The following is a 26,395-nucleotide window of genomic DNA, read 5'->3' on the forward strand; positions in this document are numbered from 1 at the left end:
ATCCTCACCCTGACCTTCTCCTGCTCTGAGCCTCATCCTCAACTTGACCTTCCGCCATGTTGCTGCGTCTGCATCTTTATTGTATAGTGGTTGGTAAGACAAGTGTATGGTGCATAACCACCACCAATTGGGTTGGAGTGAGGGAACAAACAATTGATAATGTGCAAATACATTTTTAAAAATTATTTTTCTTTAATCAAGTAGTCGATCATGATCAATACATTGATCAGCCATATGTCCTTCTTTCAAAATACTGTATATTTGTATCATCTTTTTTAATATATGTTAAAATAAGGAACTATATGGTTTATATATATGCTGCGGGTCATTATTCATATATTTGTTCCTTATTCATATAAAAAATATTTCCAAGAATACAGATGTGATGAGTGGGTGATGAATAAAGCTGCACAGATACTACTGTCTGCTTCTTCTCAAACTACAAAACTGCACTAAAACGTATTGAAACGTGTGGGCGGACAGCAGCATGTATGCAACTAAAACCAGTAAAAAGATGAAGAGAGGAGTGAAGATGGAGGATAAAGAAAGCATTTCAAACAAATCCAGTGACATTTTAGTGACAGGAAGCAGCTTTAGAGGAAAACCTCTATTCCAGCTATTAAGGCTTCTCCCCGTTGAGACACAGTCGTTCCTCCATCTGCACTTTCTTCCAGCTATTTAGCGGGTTGAAATTGAGGTCCAAGTTTTGTGTGGATTAACCCAGTCATTGGATTAACCTCCCCTCCCCCTTCTTACTCACACCACAATCCCACACACACTTCTAACAAAAGGACAAGGAGCCATAGTGGCAGTCAAATAACAATGATCATCATCCTCACCATCCTAATTATCATCATCATCGTCCCAAAATATGATGGAAAATCTTTTTTGTAAATCTATTTTAGTAAGCAGCCTTTTGCTAACTACCAGCTGCTGCTTCCTCATGGCCATAAATAAAAATAGTGATTAAATATAATATAATATAATATAATATAATATAATATAATATAATATAATATAATATAATATAATATAATATATGATCACATCATATTATGTATATTATATCGTATCAAATCATATCATATCATATCATATCATATCATATCATATCATATCATATCATATCATATATCATATCATAACACAACATATATCATATTGTATCATTTCGTTTTATTTCATTTTATTTCATTTCATAGAACAATGCAACACAATGTCACATAACCTAACAAAGATTCTCTGGACAATATGATCAAGTTTGGATTCCAAATATTATGGCATGGTTGAGTCATATTTGAGTTGCATGGATCAGTTTGGCCATCAACCTATGGCCAAGTGGGAATGGTTTAAGGTAAGATGATTTTTTACTTGAGTTTGAAAATTGTAGATCTGATCATTACCATTAATTGAATTCAACAAAGCCTTTATGGGGATTTGTGTTGTTCTGTGCTGATTGGAGTTGCAGGGTAGTGTTTGTCTTTGTAAGCTGTAAACTCAATCATTTCATTTTTCTACATACTCAAAAAACCCCAGAGTAGAGGTTGGTAAATATTAGTCCCTGTCCACTGAAGTGGTGGTGGTGGCTATATGACGATGGATGATTGAGCCACTCTCCACACTGAATATTAACAAAGTAGCCGCAGTCGGATGCAGGCCCAAGGCAAAGAGATTTCCTGCTTTCAGTGAAGAGGAATTGAAAAATTATGGCAGCTGGAGGAAATAAAGCAGATTGATCCATGGTTGCCACAGTGAGGATCTATCATGTGAGCTGCTTCCAGGACAAACAGGCAGGTTGAAACCTTGAGAGTGAGTGTGAGAGCTCCACATAACTGTCTGAACCTGACTTAGCATATCGAATGCAGGAATCAATTCTGAGATTCACATTGGGTTTGAGTCAGGTTCAAAATTTCACATTTTTAACGTAGTAGCAATACTGATGATATTTAATACAACAAAATTATTTTTGATACCAATATCAATATCATGTTTTTATTTGTGTGTGTAATTTTGTAATAAGATTGAAGTTTCTCTTTACAGTTAGAATCTGGATATTTAAGTGAATATTAAAACATATTCAATATTTTATACTAATTGTTCCAGGTTAGTCCAAAACAATCACTTCAAACAAGATACAGGTCATAACAAATGTATTGCAAAAATAATTAATAATTAAATATAACCACAAACTAAACATGATGGGGTCATTCAATGGGAATGTGCATATTGATACCTAGAGTAGAGACCAGACTGGACACATTTTTGTATATACAGTATGAAGAAAACAATTGGAAAAGAAAATCCTCTCTTACCTATACTTAACTGAAAACACTACAAATACAAGATCATTTAGAAAAAAGTTTTTTTTGAAATACGCTCTCTCACAAATTTGATGCCTGCAACACATTTCAAAGCAGGGTCATGTTCACCACTGTGTTATATCACCTTTTCTTTGAACAACACTTAGCATCCTTTGGGAACTGATGACACTAATTGTTGTAGTTTTGAAAGTGGTAGACAGATCTGGCCTGCAGGCTGGCCAGTCTAACACCTGCACTCATTTATAAAGCCATGCTGTTGTTACAGAATGGCACTGGCATTGTCTTGTCTTCGCATTGTCTTGCCTAAATAAGCAGGGACATCTCTTAAAAGACATTGTGCATGCATATTTACTCTCCAGCATTACTGGTGCCTTCACAGATGTGCAGGTGACCCATACCACAGGCACTTACCCTCCCGTGACAGGCGCTGGCTTTTGAACTTTGCTTTGGTCACAATCAGGATGGTCCTTTTCCTCTCTGCTCCTGACAACACAGCTTACATTATTCCCAAAAACAAACTGAAATCTGAGCGGGTGACTCGTCAGATCACTATAAATGTCGGCAGCACTTCTGGATTGCCGTTGACATATGGCTTCTTCTTCGTGTAGTACAGTCATAATTTGCATTTGCAACGGCGAACTGTGTTCACTGACACGGCTGACACGGTTGTCTAAAGTATTCCCAAGCCCATATGGTGACATCCATCATAGAAGCATGCCAGTGTTTACTATAGTGCCGCCTGAGGGCTTGAAGATCATTCAGTCATGGTTTTTGGCCTTGATCTTTACACACAAAAATACTTATACATTCTCTGAATGTTTCAATAATATTTTGGGCTGCAGATTGTGAAATAATGTTTGCATATTTGCTCACATAGTTTTACGGAAATTGGTGAACCTCAAACCGTCCTTGCTCAAACTGAGCCTTTCACGGATGGTCATTTTATACCAATTCATGATTGCATCACCTGTTACCTATTATCCTGTCTACTTGTGGAATTTCTTTGAAGAGTCTCAAACATTCCCATTCTTACAGTGCCTTGTCCCAACTTGTTGTAAAGCGTTGCAGGCTTAACATTTTGAATGAGTGTATTTATACTCATTTAAATATTTGATCAGTTAAAACATTATTGCTCTTGTATTTGTACTGTTTTCAGTTAAGTTTATGTAAAACTAAATTGGAAAATTGGTGAAATAATGCTTTCTGAGTTGTATTAGGATGTTTACACACTTTTAACTTTTTTGGAATTGAGGTTTGTAGTTGAAATGATGACAGACAGCTGTGGACATGGGCTGAGGCAAGTTTTACATTGAAAACACCATTTCTCTGTGGGAGTTAATATGGAGCTAATGACAATGTTTCTGGTGTAGTTTTTTTGTTCTGGCCTCCTTTTGGCTTTTCTTTAAAAAAACAGATAAATATAAAGAGGAGCTGCTCTCCTGCTAAATCGCTGCGAAAAGAACAGCCACAGAGCCTTCAGTAGCCATGAAGCCTTAATCTTCCCTTTTATTTCAAACACAAATGCCAAGAGACGACCCAGCTGGGAGCCGATGATTGAACAAAAGAGAGGTATTTCAGGCAGTTGCGCCCGGTCAGAGGGCTGGAGCATCACATTAAAAGCCTGTTTACAACTGGAAGAGCAGGGCAACACACAAAAACACACAAATCAAATGTCAGCACATCTCGTTGAAGTAAGTTAAATAATTTTTAAATTCAACAAAGTTAATCATTTGAATGACATTTGCTGTTCCTATGTTTGTATTAGATCAGAAGACAACATGGAGAGGACTTTCCAGCATTTAAGATCTCTGGGAATTAATAATCGTTATATGAGAGAAAAGGCCAATGGCGTTCAGCCAAAAATGAATCATGTCAGCGTTACCTGAACAGTTGATAAGAGAGTGAAGTAGTAGGAGAAGTAGTAGGGAGTGAAGGACAACAGGCCAACATCATCTCGTACTCTCTCATACTAAATTTGCCGTTTGTTTGACAGTAAAGCCATCTCTTTAACCAATCAAAGATGGCAGCTGATTAACGGCAATCATCTGAAACAGGCTTTTGTGTTTCTGCATATACAATGGTTCTACTCATCTTCTTATTTATATAATTTTATACGCTGTTACTTTTGAACTTTTGAACACCAGTACTCCGGTAATCAGCTGTCCCCTCCATCTCTAACAAACTATCACCTCTCACCATCACCGGGAAAGAGTCAGCAGGCAGAAATCACTGCATTTTCTATCATTCTTAATCCACTTTTTCCTAAATGGGATTATTTTCAAGCTCTTTCAAACTTTTTTAAGCCCAGAGCTGTCCCGCTCAGAGCTTTAGTATGTAGACTATATCTTAAATATGAATTTTATTCTTATATTTGTTCCCAGCATTAATCTTTATCAGTGTTTATATTGACAGGCAGTAATTTTTGTTTATACGGTTATTTTTCTATCCAGTGGCTCAAAGAAAATAAAGACTTAGCTAAAACATAAAGCTGTGAAAAAGAAGGCGTGTGTTTGTGTGGGCTGGATTGAGTTCAGTTGTGTGCAGCACTCTTTGTGTGTGAAACAGAAACAAAGGCTTGGGTTTCTCTTGTTATGTAGATTGTTTTTTTTCCCTTCGCAGAGTTGTGAAATCTTTTGGCAAATATTTCTGTTACAGTGCAGACTCGGCAGTGTTCTGTTCTGGCTTTTGTGGTGCTTTGTGAACATGTGCCTGCAGTTGTTAGAACAAAAGCAGAAATTGCATCTGTGCTTCAGTTCAGCTCTCTCACTCAGTTTGATTCTTTGTTTCAGTTATTGGCATCATAACTGGCAGACATTTTTCTTTCTTTCTTTTGTGTTCTTTGAATCATTTAAAGCTTTATCTTTGGTCTTCTTCATGATCACACTTTGTAGGTACAGACACAACAATCCTCAATTAGTCATTAGTGTTACTAGCATATACCAGATATTACACTATATTTGGACAAAAGTGTGACTGTAAAAGTTTGGTCATTTATCTTCTGTTGGCATGGATAAACACAGTTATCATTCCCATTATTATTTTCATTGTTAAAATATTTGTCTGGGCTGACATGATGTGTCTAATGTGTGAAATTCGTAGATATGCAGGTGGCACCTCGCTTTGTTGCCTCTATTTGCTCTGAAAGGCCCTGGAGGCTCTCATGCATCTGTTGCTGAAGGTGCGCTCACTTTGAATCCAGAAATGCTTCAGAGGCTTGTTGTGTCTTATTTTCTTCAATCTCTGCTTCAAACAGCTTTCTCTGTATTTACCAAGGGGACACAATAAGGTCTTGATGTTACATTTTGATAATGTGGAACTAGCTAACATTATATTTATTACATCAATCTTAGATAAATTATTGGCTGTGATCTTATTGGTATCTGTGTTTAATATTGTCAGAATAAGCCAGAAATGGTTCTTTAAGTCCACAAAACAGATGTAGACTGGGCGGGAAAACTTCCATGACCCGACCAACAACCCTGCAATGATAAAGAACTGGTCCTCTAATCCAGGACGCAATCCGCATTAGTCGTCTTAAATCTGAGGTATGACGATTGGTTGGAGCCTCCTTTCCAGCACCCTTGAGTAGATTTTGCCAGGGAGGCTGACGAGGATGATGCCATGATGAACTGGAGCACATCCTTCTGTCCCCCTTTTTGAAAATGGGGACCACCACCCCAGTTTACCACCCCACAGGTGCTGTCCCCAATCTCCCCTCCGACCGAAGAGGTGTGTCAGCTAGGAAAGCCCCAAAATGTCCAGAGCCTTCAGCATCTCAGGGCGAATCTGGTCCACACCCGGCGCCTTGCCGTCGAGGTGTTTCCTGACCTCTGCTTGGGATAAGGGTGGGGCTTCCCATGAGTCCTCAGACTCTGCTTCCTGTACAGATAATGTGTTGGTCAGGTTCAGGAGTTCCTCAAAGTGCTCTTTCCACTGCTCGACAACTTCCCCAGTCCGGGTAAGCAGTTCTGCTCTCTTGCTGAGCATTGCCTGAAATGAGCCCTGCTTTCCCTTTCTGAGAAACAGAACGGTGTGCCAGACCCTTCTCCATAGTCTCGCCAAACTCACACCCGGGTTTTGGCTTGCACCTGTCTGCTGCTTTGGGAGACCTCTGGGCCAACCGAGCCCAAAAGGCGTTCTTTTTTAGCTTGCCCACCAGCGGGTTCTTGGGTTCATCGAAATAAGCTATTCAGTCCTTGTAAAACCAAAGTGAGAGCTGTGTCCGTATTCTCAGCACAGAGTCAAACACATTTTCAGTGAGTGTTGGACTCTGCCAAGTTTGCCCCTTGTCACTATTCCTGTTTGTGACATTCATGGACAGGATCTCAAGGTGCAGCCAGGGTGAGGATAGTGTCCGGTTTGGGGACCTCAGAATTGCTCATCTGCTTGCTCATTGCTCATCTGCTCAAGGCCCCAAGGTAGACCCAGAACTCGCTGGAGGGATCATATATCTCATCTAGCCTGATAACACCTTGTAATCCCTCAGGAGGAGCAGGAAAGCTTTGCTGCGGAAAGGGACGTCTCAAATACTGTGTCACATTTTTACAACATTTTAAACAAATTTTGAGATTCTGACTTTTTCTTCATTTCAATTACATATTTCATCTCGAAATGCCTTAAAACACGAAAAACGGAGTCAACTAAATATTTATAAAGGCATTAAAAAAAATCAGAAATTCGAAGATGCTCAGAAATCAGGCATCTGAAATATTTTGGTGATATCACAGAGCATTGTGCCTTGTAGTTTGTTCCATCTGTATTGCAGTCCCCCAGAATCCCCAACTCTTTGCTGAATTGTTCATCAATCCTTTTCTCTCTAATTAATCACAATTTGTATTTATTTGTTTATTTGCCAGGGACAGGGCACAGCTTCTTAGCTGTACCAGAGTAAGGTATTAGATCATTTTCGTAATTAATTAATAAACTATATTTATTTATTTAATTTAATCTGTAATCTCTGGCCAGGAAACAGAAACGTAGATTTTTGATAAGAAAGTAAACCCTGTAATATTAAAACACAAATTATGATACAAAGTACAATACAATGTATATTTTTCTGATAACAATTACAATACATATTCACTATTCAACAATAGAATCACCAATATTTCACAACATTAAGGCACATTAAGTGTTTGCCTGTATGCATGATGTGTACATGATTGGGATTTTATCCATGATTCTGATCCATAAAATCTGTAAAGCTGCTTGATGCTTTAAAGGAGAAGGGTGATCTGCCAAACTCAGTAGATCTGTGCTGTGTCACAGTCACCTCTGTTGATCACCCTAGTTGTCCTCCCTATTTTCAGAGCACAGGGATATCAACTTTTTTGTTGGGGGAGGAACTAGCATCTGCAAGGCATGCAAAGCTGTCAGGGGTCAGGAGATTATACTTCTGAATGATGTAACAATGTTGGTAACTTGATGTCTTTTTGTCCAGTGCCTTGAGTTTTTGTTTGTAACAGTGGAGTAAGTGTTGCTTTTCCAGCTTGTGATATAGTATGAGCGGGGTGACATAATCATCATCATCATCATCAGCATGTACTGTTTTGCTAGGGTAGCTGCCAGATTGAACTCTACAGTATTACACACTGTAAGGTTTTTTTTACACTCTTTACTGTTTTCCAGCTTTTTATTCAATAAAAGCAGGTTGTAATTGTTGCTCATTCATTTGAACAGCCCACTTCAGTTTCCACTTCTAAAACTGCCTGTGGTGAGGACAATCCCGATCCATGAATAGAACATGAAGATTAAAATAGAGAGAACATGTCAAACAGCTGTCAATTGTGAATCAATTTATACAAGGAACCATGTTTTTGACCAGTGTTTCATATGATTGATATTTAGCAAGTTACAACTGACATTTATCCTGAATACATTTATATGTTTATATACAGTATATAGCACTATCTTCAAGACAGCAACAATTTATTCTTCAAAATATTATCTGGTCAGTTTGTTACACGTTTTCCGAATCACAATGATCTACGGGGCCCACACAACAGTCATTCAGGTTTCCATGGCAACACTCATTAGCTATGAGGATGAGCCCATTGGAAGCATTCGTTTTTCAAACCACAACATAACAGGAATAAGATGATTTCCATTATTCCATTGAGTCTTTAGTCAATTATTAATTCAATTATTAAAATGTAATCAGGCAATAATCTATCTAACGCTCACAGCGACATCAAATTACAGCTGATATTGTCATTGTTTAGTTAATCACAATGTACCATTGTACATCAGCAGTGAATAACAGTGAATACCAACACTTTATTTGCGAGTGTGTTTGTGGTCTGATGAAATAAAAGCGCGCCTGTATTCCTTTATTAATTACTATTCTTATTTACAATGGAACCAAACTGGAATGTACAGTTTGTTCCTCTTTTCCTAAAAGTACAGCGTGCCAGTAAAGGGGTCTAATTCAAACAAAGATGGAGCTCAGGTTGAGCCCCTCTACAAACTGGACGCGTCTGTCTCATTAGCATAATCTCTACTTCCATTATCAGTGAGGGGAGCTGACCTTACTCATCCACTGGCCTGTCAAACTTTATTCTTTTCCATGGAAGAGAATCTCATTGTGCCAAAGCGTGAACGCTATTCAGCCTGTCAGCGCAGCAGCATGGACACCTCGCGCAATCTGCTCTAAACTCACAGTTGTCATTTAGCTTTCCTTTCTTTTTGTTCTTCTTAGTCTGAGGTGGAACACATTTTACTCACATGTAAATGCAATTTATTACTGAAAAGTATCCTCTAGGTTAAGCTAGTCTGTTTAGTATGGAAAAATGTGGACACTGGACCAATTTAATGCAAATAAGGACTGAATGACTGCTCAATGTTCATCTATCTTCAAGTATTTCCCAATTTTAACTTGTCAGAACTCACCCCAGCTCATTAAAGGCACACTTCACCATTAACCAGCTGGAGAGACATTTTTGGACCACATGGAATAGCTCAGTCTTTATACACTGCATTTAGGAAGTTTAGCTTATTTTGTTAAATAATCAAAACATAATTACGATCAATGAAGTAGAGAAAAATTCCAATTTCACTGTAATATAAAGATTTTGAACATACCTCCTGGTTTCCTTTTGAGCACATGCTATGCAATGAGTGTTATGATACAGGAGAACAGGCTGACTTTAAAGCTGTTTCTCACACGTAGTTTGCTAATGTCTGCACCATACCACAGACTCTTAACTAAAATATTATTGTTATTGATATTATTGTCGTAACATTTAAAAATACTCTAACAGTGGACATAATTCTCCATCATAGTTTTATTATTTGATGTCACATATTAGAAAATCACGGACATATTGATGTGTCTCACAGAATTTAAAATATGTGTGTTGTTTGTGGGAAATCTGTGAATAGTAACAATGTTGACTAACAAATAAGACAGAGTATGAGGGAAACATATAAGACAAAGAGAGAGAAAAGTAGATTGCATATCTCAGAATGAGGCCAAATCCATCCAGAGAGTGAGACTCTAAGGCAGAAATGTAAGTAAGGAGAGGAAGTGTTATTTCACCACTTTCCCTTTCCTACCTCTGCTCTTGTGGAGACAAAACAAATAATGTCTGTCCCGTCACAGCAGTACTCCAAGCGCACTAAAGGGTCTTTTGGAAAGTGATCCCAGTCGGCTGCACCAGCCTCAAGTGCTGTCACGCTGTGTTAGTGTCAAATCATAGTGCAGAATTCACCCTCTATCACTTCACGAACCCGTCACCAACAAACAGTTATTTATGAGGGCATTTCTCAAAGAATGTGATTCTCTGTAAATGTGTGTTTTCCCCTGTCGTTCTTTGCAGTGAAATCATGAAGGAACTGATTTAATTAATGCAGCAGCATGTCCTGCGGCCACGTGTAAGCCACAGAAAGTTCTCTTGCTGGAGCTTTGAAGGGGGGGGAATCAGAAAGACATTCTCCCTCAGACTCTTCCAGTGGCCTGGAATGGAAGCCTCCGTCTAATCCCATAATTCCTTGTTTAATTAAAATACCAAGCCGACCCAGTAGTTGTCTAAAACAGTGCGATAGCCCTTTTCTCTTTTCAAGTTACAAATCATGGATACAGTTACATACACACAAACAACAATGCCGTCCACGCTAAATATACACACATCATTTGGATTTAACTATTAATTTCTGTTAGTGTTTCCTCATGTTAACTCCCAATATGCATCGGCTAGAAGGCAGCAGCTTTTTGCATTTTTGCACATCCTCTAGAAAGACAAAAATCACAGTGGCAGTAATGGCAACTTTATATCACATCAGCGGTGCAGTGAAAGAGACAAAAAAATACAAAACCTTTTTTTATTATTATTATTGTTCATTAAAACTTCACGCAATAAAGGCTGAACTGATAACTACTGAACTTAAATCACACATTGGATCTTGAACAAATTATTATTATTAGTAATCTTTACCGATGTACATTATATTATTTGTTGAGAACAAAATGACGTGTGCCTCCCGTCTGGAGAAGACTATGCTCAATGAAAAATTACATCCCAAGTCTGAAATGCAGATAGCTGCAGACACTCCTCAATTTTCAAGAACATAATCCCCCCCCCCCCCCCTCCCCCCCCCTCCCATGGTCCATAGTGGGGACCCATGATAATCAAATTAAATGCCATCATTATTCATGTAAATGTAATATAACACTTTGTGGGATAATGTATATAACTTGTTCATGCATTTTTTTCAGCCCATTTGTCACTTTTTGTTTCACCAAACAACCCTAAATACATCTCTTTGTCTGTGTTTGTCCAGGCAGTCGGATGGATGAACTATCGGATGTGGAGTCAGAGCCTGATCTTCCTCTGAAGAGGAAGCAACGCAGGAGTCGAACTACCTTCACAGCAGAGCAGCTGGATGAGCTGGAGAAAGCTTTTGAAAGAACGCACTACCCAGACATTTACACCAGGGAGGAGCTCGCCCAGAGGACCAAACTCACTGAGGCCCGTGTCCAGGTAAACATCCATCTGTCTGTCCATCCATTTATCGATCATCGATCCAAGACTTTTCAAGCACATTATGTCAAACAAGTCAACTTAACCATGCCGTACCCAACAACATGGCATGGCATAGTTGATGTACAGTATGTTGACTTTCACATTCATCTTTATTTTCAGGTGATGGGGTTGGATTCACAGACCAGGTTTTGCTCTCATGTCCCTTGTTTTATCATTGCATACATGAAGCACATGGTCCAGGCAATGGTGTACTGTACCACTGTCTATTTACACCACATCTGGAACTCTTGCTAATGGAATTTGTTATCATTTCTTCTGCAAAACCAAAGTCAAATTCTACCAATTATTACGCTATCACAATAGATAGATACACCCTTAGTAGTCCCACACAGGGAAATTTCCGACATTCTCCAATCTGTGCACATCTTCAGTTTACAATGGTCCAATCGGAGGAATGATTGTATGTTTGACAGCCAGCTTTTTCACATTAAATTGTGTAATATATATTCAAACCTTAGCCTCAACAAACCAACACTAGTGTCATTATTTTCTGCTCCTCAAAGTCATGCTCAAAGACACTTTGTCCTAAAATAGCCACCACGTCAGCCCCCATATTTTATTGATGCACTCAGAATAGAATAGAATCGTAATTCAATGGTAATCATTTCTGATGTCCCGTCAGCTTTACCCATGGTTTCAAATAAAACATATATAAAATTATCTTCGTTAACCCAAATATCTCTGGCCAAACATGTCTTATTTTCCTCTGATAACCTTTGTCCTTAAACATTGCAAAATATTTTTTTGAAAAGGCTGTTAAAAGGTCACTGCACAGCAGTTATTCTGAAAACAAATAATCACGCATAAATCATATCAGAACTAAGCAAATCTTGCAAGCATGTGATTGGATTTTATCTGCGTAAATTACTGTTTTAATGCATATTGTTGCAGGACAAAGTTTAAATGTACTTCTTTAACTACCTCCAGCTTAGTGCTCCAGACTGTGCCAGCTGTTTGCATGTCACCATGAAGCATGTCTTTGGTCTGATGACGGTTTTGACAGCTCCATGGCCTCTAAGTCACTCTGGAGAAAATGCTGTTACTTTCTAACAGCTGTGAGGTGCTCAGTATTGGGGTTGGTGGATAGAATGACCTGTTACTGCATTCCTGATGCATGTCTCATTGGACAGCATCTTGGCTGCCATCACTGTTTCCCACCACTTTCAATCCCGCCACTCACATCACAGCATATCACAGTCCACTCTCTCAGAGAGCATTAATCCGCTACAGCAGGGGTCTCCAACCTGTTTTCCTCTGAGAGCTAATTTGACAAAATAAAAGTGTCCGAGAGCTACTCGTGCTTTACATTATTAGTAACATTTATTCATATGGCTGATTCTCCACCCAAACCAGCTGAATAAGCGTCTTTAGTGTGAATATTTACAAAATGTTGATATCTAACAGTCAACACTAACATTTTGTATCAAAAAGCACTTAAATTCAATACAAATTTTTTCTGTATACATTTTCAGTGTCACACTAATAAATTCACAGCATATTAATTTCATAGAAAACTATACCTAACTATACCTTTCATATCTTACATTTCTGTCTGTCCACATGTCACTCACAGTTTCCCTTCACATTCCCTGTAATTCTGGGAATTCCCTGTAGTTCTCATATCAGCTGTAATTCACTTGCATTCAGTCTTTCCTGATGTTAGTGAGATGAGAGAGTTAGAGTGTCTGGTGTCTGCTGGACTAAAACCTTTTTAAAGTTCACTTTTATGGAGCTCCTTTACCTTCTCTGTCTGTAACCTGCGAGCAGCCGGAAAGTCATGCGAAAAGTAGCCGTGTGCAAGACAGACGCGCTTGCACAGCAAATGAGAAACACACACACTTCCTCATTAAAATAGTGTATTTGGTGCCTTTTCAGTAATTTCCCTCGGGATAATAAAATTTCATCTTATCTTATCTTATGTTGGGGCTATTTTAAACACAAACGTGACAGCAGCGTCATTGTTGAACTGACAGCTGATTGGTTTATAATCATTTTGTGACGACAGAGACAGAAGGGTGCGGGATATCTGTGAATTTGATTGGATGGAACTTTAAACAGGTTTACCAAGTGACGTTGTGTTGTCAAATGTCTGTATTCTTTGAATCTTTAGCGAGCTACTCAGAAACGGGGGGCGAGCTACTGGTAGCTCGCGAGCGACGTGTTGGAGACCACTGCGCTACAGCAATGGGAATTCATCAACCCTACACAGTTAGTCAGCTAGTCATCTAGCTGATATCTGCTATCCCACACACATTGGTACAACCCTGCTAGGGAATATGACTTATTGATCATCATACTGTAATTTATATGGAATACACTGCAGGAAGAAATAAACATTTTTCAGGCTATTTACTTAATAAATATTTCATATTGTTCGTTGTTGTACCCTCAATGTAGTTAGTTGCTTTTCCTCAGGAGTTTGTAGTGTAGCTTTCTACTTTATTAAGAAAGTAGCTTGGCAGCTTAAGTACTCGCTTGTAACTTGAAAAGCTAGCATTTCAAAGTAGGTTCTGCTGTGTGATTCTAGCTGGCTAAGATATTCAAAATGTAAAACATGTAAAACATGTTTCCAGCTGATGTTTGAGGCCAGCTTTATTTTATTGATTGGTTGTAGTGATCTGATGGATAAATAGACTTGAAATGGTGAATCACTGCTGGTTTATCTGAAGTTAAGTTGCAGCCTGTCACAAATATGGACACACAAACCTGTAACATGACAGGTTGCACTACCTTAATATAACAGAATGACAAATAAGGGTTCCTGCAATGTTTTCTGTTGATGCCTCATCACAGCAGTGACTGGATGAGAGCTGATATTTGTGTCCCCATACATCAGCGTAAGCCTGTTTTCGCACAAAGATGGTCCACAGTCCACAGTTGTATAAGTGATTTACAGAAAGAGAGTGGAGCTCAGCTGCTGAGTTGGAAATGAAGACTTGACTCTGAGTTTTTTCTCCAGCTCTTGCAGTACCACCTTCAGGCGACAACTAATTATAGTACAGAAATAGGAATGGAGGTGATAGTCTCCACTTGAAAGGCTTGTTTCCATTTGCTCAAAAATGGAGAAAAGAGGGTTCCTGGAGAATGTAGGTAGATGGGGAGCTGGGGGCAATACACTGATTACCTGCTACTGCCCTGTGTGTGTGTGTGTGTGTGTGTGTGTGTGTGTGTGTGTGTGTGTGTGTGTGTGTGTGTGTGTGTGTAGTCTGATTCATGATTGGGGAGATGATAAAAATGCCCTATACAGTATGGGTGTAGTAGACAGAATGTCTCTCTGCCTTTATTCTGCATATGCATGGGTTCACACTTGTATGGATCTATCTGTTCAGTCGTGTTTAATTAAGATCTTGGAAATTGGCTACCTCCCGAGTTGAAAAAGAGGCCAGTTTAGCTCTTGGCAAAATACGCCCCTTTCCCATTCCACAATCGGCCTGATCTAGCTGCTTTACTGGACATTGTGTGCATGTGTGTGTTGTATATGTTGACATTTCAGAAGGTAAAGATGGGTGGGGTATTGAACTGCTGCATTTCAGTTTAATTGAACCACAGTTTATCTTTTTAATCCTTTAAAATAGAGAAATACTATAGAGACTGGCAGTGTTAACATTCCAGTTTTGCACATTATTTTAAAGTTGGCATTTCCATTATATGGCATGCGAATAAGGCTTTATTTTATTATTCCACCATATACAGATCAAAGGTGAATATCTAGTACCACTGTAAGTAATAATGATTATTTCTCACGAAGTGGAGGCAATGACCCAATGCTTGGGCTACTATGACAGCATTGGCCACCAACTAGGATTGGGGAATTCTCCTCTATTGTCCTAATATTTCAGTATATACTGTATATCTGGTCACAAAAGGTGTTATTAGTTTGCCACCTGCACAGCTCCTTTTTTTTCAGTCATGTACCGACATGTTTAAGTGCTCTGAATTTTTTAAACCTTGCCAGTTTGTCAACGCTTTCGGCATGCAAATCCTCTTGCAATTATTCAGTTTTCCTTTCCAATATCTTTTTTTTGGAAGCAGATATTTACCCAATTTAAGAAGTTATGACAACATGTCTAAATGCAGGTTTCAATCATCTAACAGCAACATGCAGGAATCACCAGACCATTTGTACGGAAGATCTGGGAAGTGAGTGATCAAACTGATGGTCAAGCAAAATGTGCATATCAAACTTCCTAACTTTAGTACATCTGAAGTAATTGGTTTATTTTGAACCATATAGTGTACTTAAAAAAAATAAAAACTCCAGCTGACACACATAGCGACATAGGAAAAAGATATATGCAGATTTATGTCAATCTCATACGAATGCTGCCCAGTAATAATCAGGAGAAACACTAGCTACATTCATACTGTAGATATATATATATATATATATAATTAATTTGGGCTCAGTCCATAGAGACTTGGCTTGGGAACCGTAGGGTAGCTGGTCCGAGTCCCCTGTGGACCAAAAAGCGTGGAGTGACAACCGAAGATTTGCCAGTTTGTGACAAAGTGACACTGCGCACACCGACTTGCCCTTGAGCAAGGCAAGGCAAGGCTGGCTGCCTGTGGTGCATCTTCTGGTGTGTAGCTTGGGGGGCGCAATTTCAGATGTGTGTGTGGATTGCATTGTGTGTTGTGTATACTGCATGTAATGTAACAAAAATGCATGTGTCTGAAAATGGTATTTCTCAACTGCTGGGATCAATAAAGGGTGTTCTTCTAATTTTACTTATTTTCCATTTACATTTCACAGCTAAACTCAGCCAAAAGGATAAAATGATGTTAAATCGCAACACAAACTAGCAACACTGACAAAGATCAGTTTTTTATAGAAATGTATGAAAACAAATCAATCAATCAATTTTCATGTTTATTTTGTGAAATCTTTTTAATAGATAATGTAACAACCACAACATTATAACCGCAGAACATATTACATGAAAATATGAATCTATTTATTTTGTTTTTATGAAGAGATTACATAATGATCCAGTGCATTTGTTCCACTGAGACATATTTGACATTCATTTGGTACTTTACAACTAATTGATGAACTCAAAAGTATTTGAGTTAATTTTTGCTTTTGTGAAACTTTAATCTTTGTTGTCCGCTTGTTTCAGGTATGGTTCAGCAATCGAAGGGCCAGGTGGAGAAAACAAGCAGGAGCCAATCAGCTGGCAGCTTTCAACCACCTTCTCCCTGGTGGATTTCCACCCACAGGGATGACAACGCTGCCATCTTACCAGCTGCCAGAATCCAGCTATCCTTCCAATGCCCTGTCTCAAGGTACAGAACGCAACCCACCTCAACAATGACATGATCAATTATGATCAATTATCAATTATCAGTTATTATTATTATGCTGTTGTCTGCTGGGGGAGCAGCATCGAAGCCAGGGACACTAGCAGACGTAATAAACTTATTAAGAAGGCTGACTCCGTAGGCTCAGTAATTGGCTGAAAAACAGATGCTTTTGGGTCACTGAACAAACTGTTATCCATTATGGATAACCCTGATCATCCTCTCCATCACCTACTCGACAGACAACGGAGCTCCTCGACTGATCCAGCTTCGCTGTCACAGGGACAGATACAGGAGATCCTTCCTGCCTGCTGCTATGTCCCTTTACAACACCTCAACCATTGTCTAATAGAGAACACTCTGTCTTTGTTTAGGTCACATTCACTTTTTCTGCCCTTCAATCAATATTTTGCATTTTTGCTACAATCTATCTAAACATCGAACAAAAAGTTCGGAAATTTGTGTTTGGTAGATTATTTCTCTGCTGTAACAATATACCGTTGGAAAGCCTGTTTAGTCCCCTTTTAAATGGTGCCCCATTTGTAAGGAACATGCATTTGTTGGATGAGCAGCACCGCTGAGTATGTGGGTTGCGCTCATGAAAAACTTGAAAAAATGAAATGAATTCGGTTCTTCTTTAGGTTTGGTAAAGAAGGGGCTCTCCTGTATACAGTAAGTAGGTATATCGAAGTATGTACTGTATGTACAGATGGATATACGGATTGATGGCTGAAAGAATGGATGTGTAGATAAAGTAACAGTGTTAGTGGTTGGCTCATGCTGCATGTCTTGTCATTTTGAACTTTTCAGACAGTGGTGCTACAGTTCACCGGCCGCAGCCTTTACCCCCGCCTACCATGCATCAGGGCGGTCTTTGTGGTGCTGACAGCAGCACAGGCTACGGTCTGACCTCCAACCATCATGGCTTCTCCAGCTACTCAGACAACTTCATGAGCTCTGCAACATCCAGCAACCATGTCAGCCCAGTCAGCACTGGCCTCTCCCCTCAGGTAACGCCGCTGTAATATTTCTACATTACATGTGCTGCCATGAAATGTAACCTGGAGGGAATCTGATCCATACATTTGTATTGGCGCTATTATGTGAATAATAATAATGGATATATTGATATTGAATAGGCTACTGTGAAGCATTGTAAATTGTGAAATATTAGTTGAAAGAAACCAATGCCATTTCAGCCAATGACAGATAAGCAGTCTTCTTGTATTCTGGATTTAGATTATATTTAACATGACTGTCCAAACCTGATGCCACATGACTTTTCATGTCATGCTCATTCGGATTCAGATTCACATTCAAGATTCAAGAGTTTATTGTCATTTGCACAGAAAAACACTGGGTAATACTGAACATTGAAATTCTTTGTGACGAGACGTCAGCAGCAGCATACAGAGAATGAAATTGACGGTGCAAAAATTTAAATTTAGTGCAAAATTGAATGTGCTCAGGGTCACTTCGGAGGAGGTGATTTTACCCATTCTCACCACTTGGGGCCTGCCCGTCAGGAAGTCCAGGATCCAGTTACAAAGGGAATTGTTGAGGCCCAGGATCCTGAGCTTGGGGACTGGGGCTTGGCGGGCACAATAGTGTTGAATGCTGAGCTGTAGTCTACAAACACTATCCTCACATATGTTCCTCTTTGCCTTCAGATAGTGTGCTTGCTTTACCTACTCATTTTATCTGATGCTTCCTCACACTCTACCCATAGTCTCTTTGCCCCTCTACTTGCTGATCGTCTCATGCTACAGACATACATGTCAGTTCTCATCAAGCTCTTATTGATATCCTAAAAAAAAAAAATGTCATCATATGCTGTAATTTAGCAGTGCTTTCTGACATTTATTTAGCTTTAGTTGTGTTTGAATGGTTATACAGTCCAGTATTGTCCATGTTTGTCCACTTTTCATGTTGAAGCACAGAATACTGTGTAGAAGAAATCCTATCGCATGAAAAAGGGAGCAGCAGCAGCACAGAGATTGAAATTCTGTGTTTATTTCAGCTGAAGGATTTCCATTATGGGTTCGGCCGTATTGACTGTTTCATCATGGTCTTGGACATTTTCATGGGATAACTATGCCGGATTCTAAAGAGGGCCGTATGCTGTACGTCTGATAGGCAATAATCAATTTGAGCCTGTGGGATTGCATTTGGAATCTTATTCACATTCACACAATTTTTGCGAGTCCTCGTCTCAGATAAAGAATTAGAACCTGACGTGAACAAACTGTGAGTGTGTTGCCAATCATATCTCATTGACAGAAAGACACAATGACAGTATGAAATGCATCAACCTCTCTACCCCCTCACCAAGCTGCTTCATGATTAAAACACAAAAATGCAATTTCCCATAAATGCAGTGATGAGTAGTGACAAATGTCAGACGGGCAGTGATGCTGGAGCGCAATTCTATCCCACAGGTCACTTGGTCAAGATAAACTTCAAACAAAAAAAGTAAAAAAAAATCTCACACGTGTAGAGAATGCATAGGGGAGAAAGGAAAACATTCTCTCTACTTTGTTGTGAGGAAGAAGCATTTGAATGGTGAAGATGGTGAAGAGAGAGAGAGGGGGAGCGAGAGAGAATAGCCAATGCACGCTTTCAGCGTGGGGATCAGAGCTGTCTTGCTTCTCTTTGATCCATATCCCCAGGCCTGCCTGCCTTGCTCACTTAGCCTCTGCTAGTGATTCCTGACAACTGTCACCCTAAGATAAGGAGGTGGGGTTGGTGGGGTGGGCTTCTTCTCATGTCACCCCTGCCACCACTAGACAACCAATTTTAGGAAAAAAGTGAATGTGGGTGAATTATCTTTGAGCAGTGGGAGTACGGAAGCAGAGTGTTCTCAGCCCTCATCTGAATGAGGATGAGTGTTTGTGTCTAATATGAGTCATATTAAGCTCTGTGACTATGCACCCTGTCAGCTGGCAGTTTCCATGTCAACCATTTACACAGGATGAGTGCATATATTAACATCATTCCTATACTGTGAAATAATTAGCCCCTAAACAGATATTCTTTCAATACAAAGATAAGATACAAAGCAAGCATCTTAATATTGAATAAATAAATATGTCCGTTTATCAACACACAATAACCAAAAAGTAAATTCCATTAAGTGCATAATGAATTAAGTGCATCTAGCAAATTCCCAAGTTTCCTTTAACTTTCATTTCTCTGAACAATTCCGATTCGGAAAATAATGTTTACAAACAATCATTGATTGCATTTTTGTGCTCACACAGTAACATTTACAAGTGCTCTAAATATTGTAAACAAACAGGCCTCGAATATCCTGTTTCATTATGCACTGCACTAGATTTTAAGTCAGATTTGGCAAAGCAACTCCATAACATAACTGAGCTTCATTTCTGTGAATAGAGCTGTTGTGAAAAAGCTGAAATTTAACTCATTATTGTGGCAGATAACACTTTCTGTGAAATGATCTATGATTCCATTGATGACATTCTCTCGTTAAAATTATTCTATTTCGCATTCATTGCTCTGGGAGTCGCTGAAAGCATTCCCTAGAGGTCAAATTATTTCCTATTCCTCTTACTCCAATAAACAATACAATACCAAGGTTCAAAAACTCTCAGCGGCCATCACTTCTCTCGACCAACAGTGCGCATTTGATCGCTCCCCAGAACTTCTTAAGAAACGTCTTAATCTTCAGGCGAGTTTGATCTTATCGCCACCAATTACACTGAGCATTTACTATTTCAAACCTGAGGTACTTATTATGCCTTATTAAAGCCAGCTGTCTATTGGCACACCAGTTAAAACAACAACAACAACAATCCAATTTAATACAATCTCAAATTCCCAAACATCAAAGCCAACACTGCAACAGCTCTGGATTCTTCACTTTCTCTTGCAGAATTACATTCCTCAATCCAAAAGATGCAATCTAATAAAGCTCCAGACTCTGATGGATTTCCTATAGAGTTCTTTAAGAAATTCATTATTAGACTTGCACCTACACTCCCATCGATCACTTCCTCCCACTTTAGTCAATAGCTCTTCTCCTTAAAAAAGAGCCCACCGCCTGTGGCTCATATAGACCTCTGTCCCTGTCAAATGCAGACATTAAAGTCTTGGCCCAAACAATTGCTCTTCGCTTGGAAAGGGTCTTACCTACTATTATTTTGAAGGAACAAAGCGGCTTCCTTAAAGGTCTACAACTCTTTTTATATTATGAACTCCTCTCACTCTAATTTCACCAGAGATTGTGATTTCCCTAGACCAGGGGTGAATAACCAGTCCATCTCAAAGAGCCACAACAAAACCCAACAACATTTCGAAGAGCCGCACTGTTACCATTTCATCAATGGCATGAAATGGTTCAACAAAACAAATATAGCATATGCCTTTTATATGTCATAACGGTTTTACCGGTTTCAATGGGGGAAAAAATATTTTGCTGATTCTGCTCAATCTATGATCTTGGTTAATGTGATTAAAACATTTTCAATGAGTTAACCTCTGGGCAGAGTTGGGTAAGTATCATACTTGTCAAAGCCATTGGCATGATCTGCGTCCCAGCCTCGGCACCCAGGAGACAAAAATGATGAGATTAGTGGCTGACTGCTGCTTCCAAGGTGCACTCAAATGCAAATCGTTCAGCTTTGAAAATTTTGTTTTGATATAACTAAGCTAGCAGTTTCCCCCTGCTTTGTGTAATGGAAAGCTAACAGGCTTTTCCTACTTGCAATCTTAATGCTAAGCTAAGTCAAATAGAGAGGGTGGGTGGCACAGCAAATGAACTATTTGCATGAGTTAAGCTGCTGTTTTGGTTAAAATAGGCTTAATGTAAAAACCTGCAAACTGAATATTATTTTAAAGGAATTAAAATATTATCTAGCTATTTTAACTCACAAACTAATGAAAAAAACCCAAATCTCTCAGATTTTACAAATTTTCAGACAAAAATATCAATATAATTCTGGTCGCAAATAAGAAAAATCAGGCTGTTTTCAAAATCATAGTTGTAATGGACTATCCTGCAGATATTACTTTGAGCATTGTTTTACGTGGTGCTGCAACTTTGAGAGTAAACGGCACAAATATTTAAGATTGCCCCCCAAAGAAGCTTGTAGCTTCATTTTAACTTTAATGTTATTAGCTACCTTTTCTCTGGAGCTTGTGGTGTAGCTAACTACTTTACTAAGAGAGTAGCTTGGTTAGAGCGTAACTACTAATTATGAGAAACTTATAGCTTGAAATGCAACAAGTTTCAAAGTAGCTTCTCCAACACTGATTGTAACGCACAACAAAGACCTAGATGTTTCTTTAAGTTGTCATATCAATACCTCCAACAAAGAACATGAGCGAACAAAACAAGGCTTACTTTTAACTGTTGCGGGCATTTAATTGGTATGTATATATCTTTGTTCAAGTGAGGTGAAGTGAATGTATTATCTAAAAGGATGCACATTGTGTTCATTGTCTCTTCACACTTACGCTGCTTTATATGCAATAAGATTGGGGTTTGGATTTGATGTTAAAGAGAACTTGAGTACTTGTGAAATAATGCAGGATTGCAGTTTGTATTCCAGAAATTTTAGAATCAACTATTATGTTTTGTATTTTTTCTCTTCTGTTGTCATTTGGAAATAGTTGACTCTACTATGCGATGTATGCCTTTACTTTTCAAGAATTTTCTGGAAACATTTAATGACTTATTTCCACTTACTTGCATATTGTATATTTCAAATTCAATAAAAACAGTATAACTGTAAAAAAGAAAGAAAGAAGAATTGAGACTACAGGAGGTCAATACAGAGCTCTTTCTTCTGAGGAATGCTGCTGTTTACGCATGTAAACTGGATCTCCTGGTCCTTCCCTCTTTGGTTCTCAACTCCACATCATCATCATCCTCATAATACATATCAACAGACACTTGTGCCATATTTTCCACAATAATTGAAATTGGTCAGGACTTCAAGTGGAGAGAGGTCACACACAGAGCTGTTTATTAAGCAATTGAGGTAAAAGATACAGAGATATAGACTCAGCTGTGGTCTCCTGAGTTTCAGTGGTCCACGGCAGCAGTAGGCTGTCTACACTTTCACCCATGAGCCCCAAACTCAGGATTTACATGCAGTTATATACTTTTCAATGTGTGTGTCTTCTCCTTTGTCGTGGTTTCTGGTTGGTGCACAGGCGAGTCCACGCCTCTCGGCCCACATATTTGGATATACATATTTACACCTGTTACTGTGAGATCCACTTGAACCACAACCCTATCTATTGATTATTTGCATAAAAGTAAGCATTAAGCAAAATGTGTTTCTTTCTGCTATGCTACTGATCAAAGGATATCAGACTTTGAAGACCCATGTTTTTGACTTTCTTAGTATCATAGTTTACACATTCTACACAATTCTTAATGAGCAAGCACAGTTAAATGGAATGAATATGACTATACCACTCTTCACAGAGACTCTTTTCCTTTGTATTTGCAGGTGATGAGCATCCTCAGTAACCCCGGTGGCGTTCCCTCACAGCCACAGCACGACTTCTCCATCTCACCACTCCACAGCGCCTTGGACTCTCCGTCCAACACTATCTCAGCCAGCTGCAGCCAACGTTCAGTCGAGGCCTCCATCAAACCTGTGGATAGCCTTCCGTCGTCCCAGTCCTACTGTCCCCCAGCATACAGCACCACCAGCTACAGTGTTGACCCAGCTAGCTACCAGTACACTCAGTATGGCCAGAGTGAGTACTGTTGATGTCAAAGCTAGATTTGTTGACTTAAGATGAATGAAGGCGGATTTGGTGATAGACTTAATGTGCAAGGGTAGAGTCCAGGATGGTGCTGAGGTTGCGGACCTCGGAGGACGGGCAGATGGAGCAGCCGTTAATGTCCAGGACGAGATCTCCAAACTTCTGGAGCATGTAAATGATAAAGAGGACGGGCCCAAGCACAGAGCCTCGAGGCACGCCTTTGTTGACTGGGGCTCAGGGGGAGTGGGAGTTGCCGATGGGATAATATAAGGTTTTAAGCGTTGGTTTGGTAAATATATTACTTATATACTCATTTAAACCTTCCTGAATAGTTTACACCACCAACTCACAGAATATGACCACAATTTAGACATGATGGGGTCTAGATGGCTGAAATTTGGTACAGATGTAGACAGGAGCATTGTGAAAAGAAAATGTATTGCATTATTTGTTGGTTGTTGGTTAATATGAAAAACAGAAGTTGAAAAATGAAAAGGAAAGAAAAGTAATTTCCTCAACGTTTTCCCTCTGATAGCAGTTTAATAAGTTATTCTGCTGTTAGTTTCTGTGATGGTCATAGTAGTGGTTTAAGAGGATTACAGGAGATCATTATTAATGATTTCTGGCATCTTGTGGTCTCCAGATGCCGTGGATTACCTGGCTAAGAACGTCAGTCTGTCCAGCCAACACAGGATCAAGCTGGCCGACCACTCAGCTGTGCTGGGACTGCTGCAAGTCGAGACCGGACAGGCCTACTAGAACTGAATTTGCCACCTGCGCCTCGAAACACCATTCATACAAATCTACCACACAACTGTGTGTGTGTGAAACTCATATTTCAATGTGGCATTCAGGCCTACTGGACTGATAAATCAGTTGTAAACAATTTCCACAGAATTAACAAAATGTTGACCGTAAACTCTTTTTTTCCCAAAGAAATGTCTCCCTTTACTAGCAGCTGTAAAGACTGACCCTGGGTTATACTGATAAGGTTAAAAGTGAATAGGGAATAGAGCTACAGTTACTGGATATGGTGTGGAAAAATCAATGGGTTGTCACTTATAACTGGTAGCTGATTAAACTTTAAACATGGTATCAGCGTTCAAGAACCCATCTTGTGTGTGTCTTGTGTGTGTGTGATTGTGTGTGTGTGTGAGAGAGAGTGTGAGTGTGAGAGAGAAAGTGATTGATATGGAGTCATTCAGCCTTTCCTGAAGAGATAGCCTGTTCTTTGTGTCCGCAGACAGACTTTAGAATATACGAGACCAATGTGAACAAACCTCCCCTGCCTCCCCTTTCAGGCCATTTTTAGGCACCTTGATTCCAATTATCCTTCTGTCCTCTACAACTGCGGCTAACAATGTATAGATGTTTATTTCGATTTTTGTTGATTTGCTTAATCAGTAAGGAGCAACAGTATGTGTTTAATAATCCAACTGTTAATTTTCACCTTTCATTTATCTATGAAAGAACCATTGAAAGAGAACCATTGAAAATGTCTCTTAGTCGAGTACCTACAATTATTCTTCTGTAACTGCAATAACAGTTTGACTAGTGAGACGAATTAGATTTATCTTATACTACGTCAACATACAACTATCTAATCACATTCAACTATTTTCCATCCACTATATAGGATTTTTTGGGAAATACATCTCTATGTGATAACTTTTTTTGTTGTGTACATGCCTGTAAGTATGTTTCAGATTGAAATCTATGATATCAATGACTAGTCAAAGCTTCCCTTAAACTTAATAGCCAGGGTAACTTGAGTCTTACTATTCAGAATACAAAATGTTTACATTCAGGGTTTGATAGAAATACAATATACAATATACACAAGTGTGGCCATGTCATAGAACTCTGTACAGCTCCCCCCAGTCCAAATGTGTATTTACAGGTTGAACTACACAGACTGGGAACTCTCCAGCAGGAACCATTAGTGTTGGAGATCATTCAAAGGCCAAATGGAAAACCCATCTCTCTACACAGTCATACAAAATACCTGAAAAAATGAAATGTATTTTCTCTTTATTGAAACTGTTTCATTCTTTATGCTGTACATGCTATGCTGACATTCCAGAGACCAACACACCATGGGGTGCATGGTGGAACACCATGGTGGTTTTGTGGATAAAATAATAAAGCCATTTGTGTTTCATCCACAAAATGAAAAAGCCATTTGCTTGTCAAAGACAAATGCCAAATCCATTTGCACTGACAAAGCTGTTGCATCCACAGAAGTTTACAAAGTACACTAAAAAGAAAACAAACACTGAAAGACGTACTAATGGTAATTTTGTCAATAAAATATAACTATATATACTTGGTTTCATCATGGATATATTAATTTCATGACAATTGGTGACCCATAATTTACATGAAACACAATTAGACTCTCAAGAGAGAGTTTCCATTCTGATCACAGGCAGTGTACATGTATGTGTTGATTTGGTATTGGATGGCACCATTCTTTTGATTCGGTTTCTGTGTCGTTTTTTTCAGTTACCACAAACGGGGAAAAAAGGCGGAAAAGGGGACAGAAGCAGTGAGGATCAAGTGCATGTGACATGCTCTTTCACTTTTGACCTCTGTCAGATGTTTTTTCTGCATTTTTGCCGTGTTTGTTTCCATAACATAATTTATTCTACCTGTATAAAGTACAAGAGTAGTGGGAAATTTCTAATGGCATTTTCTACTGTGAGTCTGTTGTGTATAAACACTGTCTGTTCATTAAAGGTCTATGACTGGACCACAGGGTGCCACTGCCTAATTTTGCCATTCTTTCTATGGTCCGGGTACAATCTCACACAAACACATTCTGTCCTCTGCACACTGTTAATGGTTTAACCACAGTCACTTTCCCATAATTTTCTCACACAAAAAAATCCAAGGAGCATATATATTTCAGACAGGAATATCAACTGTTGTGGCGTGGTCCTATACAAATGAACCATTGCTCACACTTTTCGTCTATTATATTAAAAA

General features: G+C 39.0%; 1 protein-coding gene across 2 annotated transcripts in view; it reads left to right on the forward strand.

The window, feature by feature from the left end:
• Window positions 1–24,166, forward strand: part of LOC143013151 (paired box protein Pax-7-like) — a 27,990-nt gene extending 3,824 nt beyond the window's left edge. For both annotated transcript variants that reach the window (XM_076166665.1, XM_076166666.1), the window contains exons 5-9: window positions 11,100–11,299; window positions 16,483–16,648; window positions 17,474–17,673; window positions 23,146–23,398; window positions 24,051–24,166. In XM_076166665.1, the coding sequence (XP_076022780.1) occupies window positions 11,100–11,299; window positions 16,483–16,648; window positions 17,474–17,673; window positions 23,146–23,398; window positions 24,051–24,166 (935 nt within the window). The remainder of the gene's footprint in view (window positions 1–11,099; window positions 11,300–16,482; window positions 16,649–17,473; window positions 17,674–23,145; window positions 23,399–24,050) is intronic.
• The last annotated feature ends 2,229 nt before the right edge of the window (window positions 24,167–26,395 follow it).

This window comes from Genypterus blacodes, unplaced genomic scaffold (assembly GCF_046128005.1).
Source record: "Genypterus blacodes isolate CSIRO-AG114 ecotype Tasmania unplaced genomic scaffold, CSIRO-AGI_Gbla_v1 ptg000156l_1, whole genome shotgun sequence".
NCBI lineage: Eukaryota > Metazoa > Chordata > Actinopteri > Ophidiiformes > Ophidiidae > Genypterus > Genypterus blacodes.